The 12007-nt window shown below is 57.6% G+C and overlaps 1 protein-coding gene across 1 annotated transcript; it reads right to left on the bottom strand.

Annotated features, from left to right (window-relative positions):
* Positions 1 to 811: 811 nt before the first annotated feature.
* On the bottom strand, positions 812 to 6339 carry BHLHE40 (basic helix-loop-helix family member e40). Its single transcript, XM_037522073.2, is given in 6 exon segments — positions 812 to 3434; positions 4732 to 4855; positions 5749 to 5856; positions 6087 to 6109; positions 6112 to 6155; positions 6260 to 6339. Coding segments are annotated over 6 exon segments (1239 nt in total). The 3' UTR covers positions 812 to 2574.
* Between the last annotated feature and the right edge of the window lie 5668 nt (positions 6340 to 12007).

The following is a 12007-nucleotide window of genomic DNA, read 5'->3' as shown; positions in this document are numbered from 1 at the left end:
GCGCAGGAGACTGTGGCCTTGATCTCCACTCCCGGGCCCTCCCCCAAATAAACTTGGTTTAGGTTTTTACCAAAAAAGTCTGGCCAGGAAAGCCCAGCAACGCAGGAAGGAACTCAGGGGCCGGCGGGCAGCGCTCGGAGGCCCAGCCCAGGCCCGGGCCAGCGTTTCCCACCGGCCCGGGAGGGCGGCAGGTGGGGCCCGGAGGCTTCATTCCACCTGAGCAGACGCAGGTGCGCAGGCCCTGGCCCTGGGCGTTGATCCCCGGCTCCTCGCGCGCCCAGGGGGCCCCCAGAGCTGCCAGCGCCGCTGGGGACACGTGCCCGTGGGGCCTTTCTGTGCCCGCCTGCCCGCCCAGGCCGCCCCTGAGCCCGGGGAGGCCAGGCCGCCACCCCCACTGCCCCCAGCCCTGGGAGGCCAGGCCGCACGGGCCTCCGGACAAGCAGGGCTTCTGGAAGACTCCAGCCTCCCAGCCTCGGCCTGAAACACCAGGCACCAGGCACCGGCCCTCAGAAAGGCCAGGGAGGGGCCGGGAGCCACAGAAATCTTAATTGGGACCCATTCCCACTGCTCCCATGAAATTTTTTTTTTTTTCCGAAGAGCACTTGACCAAGGAGCACCAGTCTTCGCTCCTGCACATCCACACCCAGGCAGAGGAAGTCCGGGCAGGATGTGGAGATTAATCCTGGAGCAGCTGTCAGACAGGAGGTGGCAAATCCATTAGACCTGGCTAAATTAGAAAAAAGTTATAGACGGGTTTGGCGAAGAGGCGCGGTCCCAGCGTCACCTGGTATTGCATAAGAACCCTGCTCGCCCGTCGCCCCGCCAGGCAGCCCAGACGCCCAGCGCCAGGGCTCTGATCCTTGAATAGCCTGAGAAGCCCCAGAGCTGGTGCAAGAACAGACTGGGAGAAGGAATATTTTTTGCTTAATTCTGGAAAGAGAGGTCCTGGGGACCTCTGGCAAAGGCTAGTTATAAAAAAGGAACAAATATTTACCTTCTAAATGGACTCCCTTTATTCTGTCTGACTGAGCACAAATGCAAAGCACGTGAAAAGCTGAATGAAGGACAGCCAGGTGACCACGTGGGCCCTCCTGGAGGGGCGGCCCGGAGACTGCAGCCAGCAGCCGAGTTAAGAAAGGAGTTAAGAAACACAGGAGGCCATTTTTCTCTTCCACAGGAAAAGGATTATTTTATTAAGTATTTTAAAACAACTACTTAACATTGACTCATAGATAAAAATATTTACAATTTCACACCTTTAGGAAGGCTCCAAAATATAAACACTGTACCTCTCCCTAGAGAAAAAAATTCTTCTCTTCAAAAGCAGGAATACATTCTTTTTTTCTCACTTTGTAGATCAAATAATTATACAAATAAACATCTGAAACATTTTCCTTTTTAATATATTTATATAATATATATTTTATAACAGCTTTACAAATAAAGGCAACGACTTGATACCAAAATAAAAACAGGGAAAGAAAAAACGAACACACGATTCGCGGTCAGCATAGTGCATTTGAAGAGCTGGTGCAGGGCTGGCTGGGCTAGTCGGAAAACAAAGTCCTCTGGGCCGGACGTAAAACTTCCTTGAAGGGACAGCATCCTTTTCAGCAGTGGGGACGCTCCAGACACCCTGGGGTGAGGGGCTGGGGCCAGTAGAAAGGATCCCGCAGTGCCTGGGCCTTTGAGAAGCTACGCTGGGCCGAAAGTTTTAAGACAGAACTTCATCCCGGGTCTAGCTCTGCTCCTGAAGCTAGCAGGTGAGGGGGCTCAGCTGGCTCTGCACCCTGGGGTGCTGGGAAGTCCGCCTCTCTCGCTCGGCCTGGTTTGGCTCCCTGGACCGCATGGGAGCCCTAGGGAGGGGTGCCAGCCGCGTGGGCGCGGCTCCCTCCTTCCTGGCAGCTGGGCTCCAAGCAGAGGGCCCGTCAGTTCCCCAGTAAGCCAATCGCTTGACAGCCCGAGCAGAGGCTCCACTCTGCATGTTCAGCCGTGGCAGGGGTGGGGAGCAGACCTGCGGAAGCCTCCCCAAACCACGGCCTCGCTTGCCAGTCAGCTCCCTCACCACCTGGCAGGCAGAGCGCACGGGCTGGCTGCCCTCTCGGGCGATGAGTCACAGCAGCGACAATAAAAGGGAGAAGGGTGGGGTCACAGGGCTGGCTGGGAACTGTGCTGTGGAAAGCCCTCTTCAGAAAGTACCTTCTACTCAAAGCCAGCGGCCTGGCTCTCGGCGTGTAGACCGACTCACTCTGGGGCTCTTGACCACCCAGCTGATCTGTTCCGGGGTGGTCGTCCAGGTGGGGAGAAGGCCCGAGGACCACCTCCCCAATCCTTCATGTCCTTCCTACACTAAGGAGCTTTAATGTCTATACCCACACATGATGCACACACATGCGCACACACACGTGCACGCGCGCGCGCGCACACACACACACACACACACACGCTCTTCTCTCCAAGCCTCAGATTATCAAGGCATCCATGCTAGAACAATCTCACTGCACTCACAAACACTTTTTTTGGGGGGCTGGGGTGGGGGAGGAAGGAAAGCAAAGCAGCAGGATCCTCAAGAATTTAGTCTTTGGTTTCTAAGTTTAAAGGCGGGATCTGCTTCAGAGCTTGCAGCAGGGCTGAGGAGTCGATGGCGGCCGGGTGGGCGGGTGAGGGAGAAGGGAGTCTCTGGGGCATGAGCAAGGGGGTGGGGAGCTTGTCGGGGTTCATGAAGCTGGTGAGGGCTGCGGCAGAGGCGTTGAGACCGGGGTACAGCACCGGGACGGAGGTGGGGTACCAGCACTTCTCCAGCATGGGCAGATAGGCAGTTGCGGACGGTGGGATCAGATAGAAGGGCAGGCAGAAGGGAGGCTGGTGTGGGTGGGGGCCCAGGAACGGGGAGCCCATCAGGTCGCTGCTGGGGAAGTGGCCTTCGTCCTCGGAGAGCTGCATTCTGCTCTTTTTCATGGGGGGCTCCTCGGATTCCTGCTTGATAGCCCCGATCCTTTCTCCCATGGGGAGCCTGCAGCCATGATCGCTTTTGAAGTAGGGCTGCTCGCCCCTCAAGTCTCCCTTCTCCGACTCTCCTCCATAGCCGCTGTCAGTGTCGGTGTCGCTGCCGCTCTGCTCCCCGCTGGAGTGAGCGAAAGTCCGCTGGATGACCGGCACGCAGTTTTTCCCCGGGCCCTCGGAGCCCTTGGCCAGTGAGCCGGGCTTCTCCTTGAAGTCCATGGCTTTGGGAGCTGGGTCTGATGGCTTCCTGGAGGTGCCCCCCTGCAGCAGCTCCGAGACCACGCGGTGGAGGTGGGTGACCAGCTGGGAGGACTTCACGTCCCGCGTGTTCTCGTGCTTGGCCAGGTACTGAAGCACCTCCCGGGCACACGTCTGGAAACCTGAGCAGAACATCTCTTGACCTGCCTCGACATTTCTCCCAGACAGCTCACCTGAGAAACAGGTCCAAAAGACATTTCAGAAGGGCTTCGGGCTCACCGGAAACCGCCACCCAAACACCCAGAACTTTCCTTTTGGCTAACAGCATTTGGGGATTTGTATTCCTACCTCCGGAAAAAAATAGTATCAGGGAAGCTCTACATGACACAGATGAGTGTAAAAAACAAAAAAAAACCCACAGTCCTACCACTCAGAGATAAAAGATGATTGTAATGGCCGCATCAGCCCAGAAACAGGCCACAACTCTGAGAGATGGACTGTTTCTCCTCCAGGTGCATTTGTTGAGCCCCCCAGTTTTTATTGTAAGTGACACAACAATGAACACCCATCCCTGTCAGTTGGTAGGTAGTTATTTTAATGAACCTCAATTTACTATGACAAGATAGAGACCATGCAATCGTGTGGCCGTAAGAATAAACAATCAAGCAGCGATATCCCCTAAACCCAGCTTTTTTTTCCCGGTGACTTCTGCAAGTATCGGCCATGCCAGGCTCTTTCAGTGCGCTACCTCTAGCGCCTCTTCCACGCATTCTAGCCTGAGTCCCCCAAGCTGGCAGGATCACCTTCCCATTTCCAAAGAGGAAACCGGCAGAAGCACTCGATAGGATTTGGTGGCTCTCATCCTCCTAGTCTCAGAAAGGAGGGCAGAGTGGAAAGGAATGAGGGAGTGGGCAGAAGAATTTCTCCCCAGTCTGTAGAGAATGATTTGGAAGGGTGACACCAGAAGGTCAGACGTGGCTGTGATTCTCTGGAAGCCAGAAATGAATGGCGAAACTTGGGTGGTTTCATTCCATTGTGCAATGCGCCAAGTATACCTAGTGGCTATTCAGGGAACCACATGAAATGCAGGAAAAACTTCTGCCTGTTTCCCTGCCAGGATCATACCACACACAGAGCGATAAGGAAGTAGAGAAACAGGAAAGCACTGGGCCAGACCCATGATTTATTCTCCAATGAAAGAGGCTACGAGACCCAACTGTAAAACACCCACGATGCAAATTATAGGTGCCTTGGCATTTTAAAGGAGGGGGGGGGATCTCCCAGAACCCAGACTCTCTTAACCCAAAATGCCACAGAAATACTTCATCATTGGACTGATCTGTATTCCTGCCAGGTGGCACACGGCAGCGTTCCAAATGAAAAGCCTGACCTTTCAGGACAGATAAAATGACATCTTCCCCAAGGAATGTGCGTAAGCCACTTGCTGGGGGACACGCCTGACACCAGACATGGAGACCCCGGGCCGCTGCCCACCCCCTCCCCCCGTGGTAGCCAGGCGCCGGCACTCACCGGCTTGTAAACCGCTCTGCAGAGCAAGGATCTTCTGCTGTTGCTGATCAATTAGGTTGGTTAGTGCTTTCACATGCTTCAACGTAAGTTCAAGAACCACTGCTTTCTCCAAGTGGCCCAGGGTCTGGAATAAAAAGAGCCTCGTCGTTAGCAGTGAGCGCAGAAGTCCCCCGTCCTCCGATCAGCGGGGGAGACATGTCTCCAAAGGAAATAAAAACCCAAAGTCTTTCTTGGTCGGTTCGATTTGGTTTGAAGATTGGAGGTGACGCTTTCAAAGAGTGCGCACACACACACATCCTCGTGAAAGAGTAAAAAACGAGTGTCGCCTCTCTTCGGAGGCATTTTGCAAGCAGCAGCTATCTCGGGAGACGGCTCTGACAGATCTATTTCTCCGCCAGCCCAGCTGACCTTAACTCAGGGGAATCCGCAGATAACATTTCTGCGCAGCGGTGTCAACCCCCCGGGGACTTCTCCTGTGTCTGGCAGTCAGGAGACTTCCCCAGCGTCTGGCCTGACACCCCTGCGTGACTTCCAGCTCATCCAGGCTTTTTTCTCCCTTCTCAAGTACTATTTTTTCCCTTTCCCCCAGCCAAGGTTGCCAAGCTAGCAAGCCAGGAGCCACTGTCAGGAAGGACAGGACAGGACCGTCACCATGACAGACAGTCAGTCTTCTGGGTAAAGAGTCTTGGGGGGGCGCGAGAAGGGGTTACATAAACCCCCCCTGTTGCTTGATTTGCTCAAGTTAGGGAAGCCAGAGCCCCCGCCAGCAGGGGAAGCCTCAGGCGCCCGGCAAGGCCAGGCGGCGCCGGGGCCCACTTGGAGTCCGGGGGGAGCTCACGCGTCTGCACGAAGCTGTCAGGAAACCCCAGGACTCGAGGGTCCTGCAGCGGGGAGCCCCCACCCCAGCTCGGGGCGGCCCCGGGCCTGTAGTTCCCCGCGGGGCCTGCAGGCGGCGAGTGACCCCCGCCCGCCCCGGGCAGCGCGGCGGCCTCGGAGAGGGGCCGGCGCCCCACTTACTGTAAGTTTGAGGTGCTCGGGCAGGAGGTCCTTGAGCTGGGCGATGCACTCGTTGATCCGGTCACGTCTCTTCTTCTCGATGAGCCGGTGCGGCAGTTTGTAGGTCTCCTGCGGGGCGCGCGGGGCGGCGGTGAGCGCCCGGGCGCCGGCTGCGCAGCCCCCCTGGAGCAGGTCCCGCCGCGGCGCGGAGCCCCCCGACCCGCCTCTCCTCCGCGCTCCTCCAGGCGGCTCCGCGCCCACCCTCGCGCACCCCTCGCGCACCCCGGCGCCCTCCACGCGGGAAACTTTTCTTGGAAACTCGGCGCGCGCTTGGGGAGGGGGTCCCCGCGGGCGCTCACCTTGCTGTCCTCGCTGCGCTTGATCCCCGCCTCGACTTGTACACTTGGTACATGTGGGCGAAATCCATCCTGCGGGGAGAGAGCAGGGCCGTGGCTGCGCGTGCACGGGCTGCAGCAGCCCGGCGGCGAGCGCCCCGGGGCGCCGGAGGGGCCCGGGCGGGGGTGCCGCTTACCCAGGCAGGTCTCCGGGCTCCAGCGCCGGCGCTTTGGGCAGGCAGGCGGGGGGCGGCTGCGCGCCGGGGACCCGCTCCATGGCGCGGCGAGCCGGGGCCGCGGGGCGCTGCCGGGGTGCGCGGACGCGGGCGGCGGTCGGGGCGAGGCCGTCCCGGGGGCGCTCGGGCTGCGCTCGGGGTCCGCGGGCTGCGGCTGCGGCGCGGGGCGCGGCTCAGTTGGGGGCGTGCATGGTGTCCCGGCTCGCGGCGCGGCGCGGACTGGCGGCGTGTGCGCTGCGCCTCCGCCGCGCGAGCCAAGTGAATGGGCGCGGGGGGCGGGGGCGGGCGGCGGGGGGCGGGGGCCGGCGGGGAGCCCGGGCGCGCGGGCCGGGTTAAATGGGAGCCGGGGGGCGGGTGCGCGCTCCGCCCTGTGACTCCCGGCACGTCTGGCCGCGGGGGGGGGGAGCGACCTGCGCCCGCCCCCGCGTCACATGAGCCTCACGTGTCGGCCGCGCCCCGCGCCCCCCCGGCCCAGGTGCTGCGGCCGCCTTCCCCGAAGAGGGGGCGGCGCGCGCCGGCCGCGCCGGCCGGGGGGGCGCGGAAGCCGGCGGGCCGGGCGGGGGGGCCGGCGTGGGCGAGCCCGCCCCGGGGAAGTGAAGTAAGTTCCCGTCTCCCGGGGCCGGGGGAGGACGGGCCGCCCGCGGCTGACTCAAGCCGGGAGAGGAATATCCCCTCGCGCCCCCCCGGCCCGCGGCCCCCGCGCCCCGGCTCCTTCCCGGCCCCCCCCGCGCCCCGGCCCTCCCCGGCCCCCCCGACCCCCCCCCGGCCCCCGGTCCCCCCGGCCCGCGTCCAGGAGCCGCCGGCCGGGGGCGGGGCGCGGGGCGGGGCGCAGGTCACCCCATGGGAAGCGGGAGGCGGCCCGGAGCCGGGGCAGCCGAGGCCGCCGCCGGGCACGCCGCGCGCACCTGACCGCCCGGGGCAGCGCCGCCCCCGCCCCCCGCCCCCCGCCCCCCGCCCCCCGCCCCCCGCCCCGGCGCGCCCCGGCGCGCCCCGGACGGCCGGTGCCGCCCGGACAGACCCGGCCCGCGCCCCGCGCCCCGCGCCGGCGCCCGCCGCCTCCCCGCGGCCGCGCCCCGACCCAGCCCGGACGCGGGGGGCCCGCCCCGGCCGGAACCGGGCGGCGCGGGGCGCGACCCGCACCCGGAGCGCGGGCGGGGGTTGTGGGGGGCGGGGAGGCCGCGCCCGGGGGGCATCGCCCGCTGCACGCGGGGCCGGCGGGGACGGGGCCCCGCAGCCTCGGGGGTGGGGAGAGCCCGGGCGGGGGGCGCAGGCAGCCCCGGGACGGTCGCGTCGCGCCCCCGGCCGGAGGAGGGAAGAGATTTTGCTGCTGTCGGTCAAGGCTCGGGGCGCGGGCCCCGGGGGGCTGGGGGCGCGGGGGAGGCGAGCCCCGCGCCCCGTCTCCGTGCCCCGCTCGCGGGGCGCAGCGGACAGTCGGGGCGCGGGGGGCGGCGCGGGGGGCGCCAGTGGAAATTCGTGACTCAAGCGCGGCCGCGCTGGGGATTTCGCTGACCTCCGCCCCCCCCCCTCCCCGCGAGTTCGGGGACTTGAGAGATGACGGTGAGCGCCCCGCCCCCCCCCCCCCCCCGCCGGCCAGCACCCCGCGGCCAGGACCCCTGCGCCGGGCGCGGACCGCGGGCCCCCAGGCGGGGCGCGAGGACGTGGCCCCGGGCGCGGCGGGGCGGGGTGGGGTCCCCGCCTCTGAGCCGAGTCCTTGGCCGGCTGAGCGCCGCGTCCACCCGCGGCCGGCGGGAGCGGCTTCCTGGGGGGGGTCGGGGGGGGGGCGGGAGCGCCCACTTCCTGTTGACGCTTGGGGCGCAACCCCCCCCCCCCCCCCCCCCGCGCGAGAATGCCGCCCCCGCGGGGGCCTCCGGGCCCGGGAGCCCCTCCAGGAGCCTGCTTTTGGGGCTTGTCTCTCGGGAGTCAGTGACAGTCCCCCGCCCGGGCTCCTGCTGGGGGGTGGGCGGCCGCACCCCAGAAAGGGCACCCACCGGCGTCCCCCCGGAGGAAGCCCGGCCGTTCCATCGCGCGCCCTCGGGTGTCACCGCAGCCTCAAACCCTCAGTTCCCCCAGGAAACAAGCGCGGGGTTGGGGGGTGTGAGGAGCACGGGTCCTTGCCGCCGTCACATGTATGTCACCCCCTTTGCAGGTCAGAAGTGGCCCCAAACATCTTGGTTTCCGTGGCTCTCGACAGTATCGTTCTGAGAATTCTTTGAAATTATCACAACTTTTCCTTACCTGCCTCACAAGTGCACGCACTTGCAAAGCGCAGGCGCTTCCTACTTTTCATTTGTTCCAAATGTGTTCTCGACCTTCCAGAATTATCCCCACCCTGCCAACGTGCAGTTGTTTCTGGGGTTTTTTTAAAAAATCTGTTTCTCTTCTCTCCATGGTTGGTGATTATTCTGTATTCATCTGAGCAAAGTAATTCCTTCCCAGCAGGCTGCTTTCCAATCCCGAAGACTCCTGATAGTTGTCATCCCTCGTGGATGCTTGTTCAGTGTTTGTTGCGTGCTACCTTTTGGACAATTTGTAAAAACTTTGTAGTCTTTCATTCATTTGCTACTTACCACCACCCTGTCAGGCAGGTACTACTAGCTCACTGTCACGTTCATTTAACACATAATGAGAACCCAAGTGTGCCCGGGACTCACCTAGAATCTGGGACCTTGTGGGGAAATTTAGGCCCAGGGAGGTTAAGCAACATGCCCCCTGGGGTTGTGTAGCCTGGGGTTAGGCCTGGAGCTAGACCCCACCTTTGATGGGTCCAAACCTTGTGCTCTTAATCAAAGTACTTATGGTTGCCTGGTGGGGTTGTGTGGGTTGTGCACTGCTCAACACCAGGGAGAGCCCTTCGTGTTGCAGTTTGTCTGAGAGCACCCTCTGGAGTTGGGCAAGGTAGCCCTGAGGAGCTGTACTGGATAATTCTGACATTTTGCAGCCCTGCTTTGGCTGTATAAATATGGAAAGAACATAAACTGGTACCAGGGAAAGTTTTTTTCTTTCCTAGCACGACTCAGCATTTTCGCGGCCTGATGCTGTGTGGGGGGAAGGTCTGGCTGTTACTGTTCACTCCCAGCCCTTCCTGTGCAGGAAGTCAGAGCCCACAGTCCCCTGCGCAGATCAACACCGTTCTTGTTCAGATATCACTTTTTGCCTGCTTGTGGAGCCTCGAACTTTTTAAATCATAGTCACAGTGAAAAATACGTTTTATATCATCACTCAGTACACACACACACGACACGGCCTGGAAGTACGTGTAAGTCTAGGTCAACGGAGGCTTCGTCCACAGCCGCCCTCTCTCCTGGACGCCTGAGTCTCCGTGGCGCTCTTAAAGGAAAAATTCAACCACTGAGGAAGAAGCCAGTCCAATGCATTCTGAGCAAAAATTTCACAAAGCAAAACTTCCCCTCAATATTTTCTAGTCTAGTCTAATCAATCTCACTTCTGAAAATGTTCTGGCTTTAAATCACTAAGCTGATTGCACAACCCACCGATAATTTCTGAACTGCAATTTGAAACATCCTTTACCCTAGAGACGGTGTTGTCATTTTGGCTAGTCCCCATCAGAAAGAAATCAATAGGCCTGCACAAGTGAAGAGCTTCCAGATCACTTAGGAAAGTGTTCAATAAAGCTTCTGGTCCTGGTGGAATTCAGTGGTGTATTGTCTCTCTTCAGGGCATCCTGGCCTTCACTTCGATGGTGGGAATGAAATACTCAGCTGCTCCCATACACCTGCTGGTGTCTATGAGTGGGATCGTTTCCTCCGTGCAGTGAGGACATTTTCTTCTGTTAGCTTGTTGGGGGAGTTTATCATGAAAGGATGTTGAATTTGGCAAATGCTTTTTCTTTTTCCAGTGAGTCAATCACTGTTAGGATTTTTCATCCTAACAGACTATCACGAATTACAATTTCGGAGTGTTAAACCAACCCTGAATTCCTGGCGTGAGCCTGCCTTGATGGTGATGATGTATCACTCTTAGTTTTGTTGCTAGATTTGATTTGCTGGTGTTTTTTAAGGGTTTTCATGTCTGTGATTGTGAAGGGCGTGCAGCCGTAGCTTTTCTGTTTTTATAATCTTTGTCAGGTTTTAGGACCAGGGTAAGGCTGACCTCAAAACAAATTGGGAAATATCCCTTCTCTTTTCTGAAAGACCTTGTGTGGGATTGGTTGATGCTGTTTCTTCCTTGAAGAATATGAGAAGCCATCTGGGGCCTGGAGTGTCCTCTGGGGCAAGTTTTTTTTTTTTTTTTTAACTACAAATACATTATTTTTAGTAAATATCAGGCTATTTAAATTTTTTGATGTCTTCTAAGTTAATTTTTGGTAATTTCTATTTTCCAAGAAATGTGTCTATCATATTTAAATTTGTCAATATACTGGTATGAGATTTTATACCTTTAGTGTCTCTATAGTGATAAACACTTTTTCACTCCTAAAATTCATTGTTATTTTGTGGATTTTTTTTCATGATAATCTTGCTAAGGAGCTTTTCAATTTTATTGATTTTTACAAAGGTCCAAATTTTATTGTGTTGATTTTCACTATTGTTTGCTCAACTTCTATTTTATCGGTTTTTTTTTTCTTTTTCTTTTAGCTGCCTTCTACTTTGATTTTAATTTGCTCTGCTTGTTCTAGTTTTCTGTGATACAAGATGTTATCAGTGATTTTAACAATGTTCTTATTATAAGCATATACAGTTAAATTTTTTCTTCAAAATACTACTTTCACAGCATCCCACAATATTTCATATTTTTTTCTTATGTCAAAATACCTTCTGATAGTCTTTGTAAGTTTTCTTTGATTTGTGGGTCATTTGGAAGGGTTGTGCATTTTCCAGATAATGTTTTTGCCCACAAATAAATCTTGCATTTTAACGGGAAAACAGTTCATCTTCATACATCCACACTTTTCCTTGAGCCATGCCCTTCTCTCTCCTCTTCAATAGCGAGAACAACCTCGAGGCTGACCTCTTGCCAGTTCTCCCCACATGCTCAAAGAGGAGGGTCTTCCGTGAGGGGCGACTGATCAATGAGATGAAAAGGCCCAAGAGAGCTTGGAACATTGGTAGGGGTTCAAGCAGGGCTTCCTGCAGGAGGACAGACAAGGATGAGTTACTTACAGCCTCGGCTTGGTCACCTGTAACATGGGATAATGATGCTAACTACCACATAGGTCCTTGTGTGGATCAAATGAAATAATGTGCTTAAAATACTTATTCCACAGCAGCACGAGTTCCATCCCTGGCCAGGGAGCTACCCACATGGCGCAGCAGACCTCTCCTCTCTCCCCGCTGCTCCCCTCAGCAGTGTGTTTCAGAAGATCTGCCTGCTCTGCTCCCCACTCTGTCTCTGGTGATCCTCTCACCCCCCATACCTCTGGCCTGTACCCCAGTTCTTGCATGCATAAATGAATAAATCTTTAAACAAAAATAAATAAAATAAAATACTTATTCCCGGCCACTCAACCAGTGCCTGTTAATTCTCTCTATATTAGGAGAATGCTAGCAATTGCTGGCATCTCTGAGCATTTGGTCGCATGGATGTCATTTGGACGTTAGAATCTTGTTATTAGTCTTGTGGCTTGTGATATCAGCATTTCATTAGTATTTTGCAGGATTTTCTCTGCAAAACTGTACAGAAGGTGGCCTCAGGTCTAGGACTGGACATGTTTTGTAATAATTGTAGATCGCTCTTTGAGCCCAGCAGTGA

This window comes from Talpa occidentalis, unplaced genomic scaffold (genome assembly GCF_014898055.3).
Source record: "Talpa occidentalis isolate TD23 unplaced genomic scaffold, MPIMG_talOcc4v2.1 talOcc4.10, whole genome shotgun sequence".
Taxonomy (NCBI): domain Eukaryota; kingdom Metazoa; phylum Chordata; class Mammalia; order Eulipotyphla; family Talpidae; genus Talpa; species Talpa occidentalis.
The sequence above is the reverse complement of the archived record's forward strand: the minus strand, read 5'-3'. Positions and strand labels throughout refer to the sequence as shown.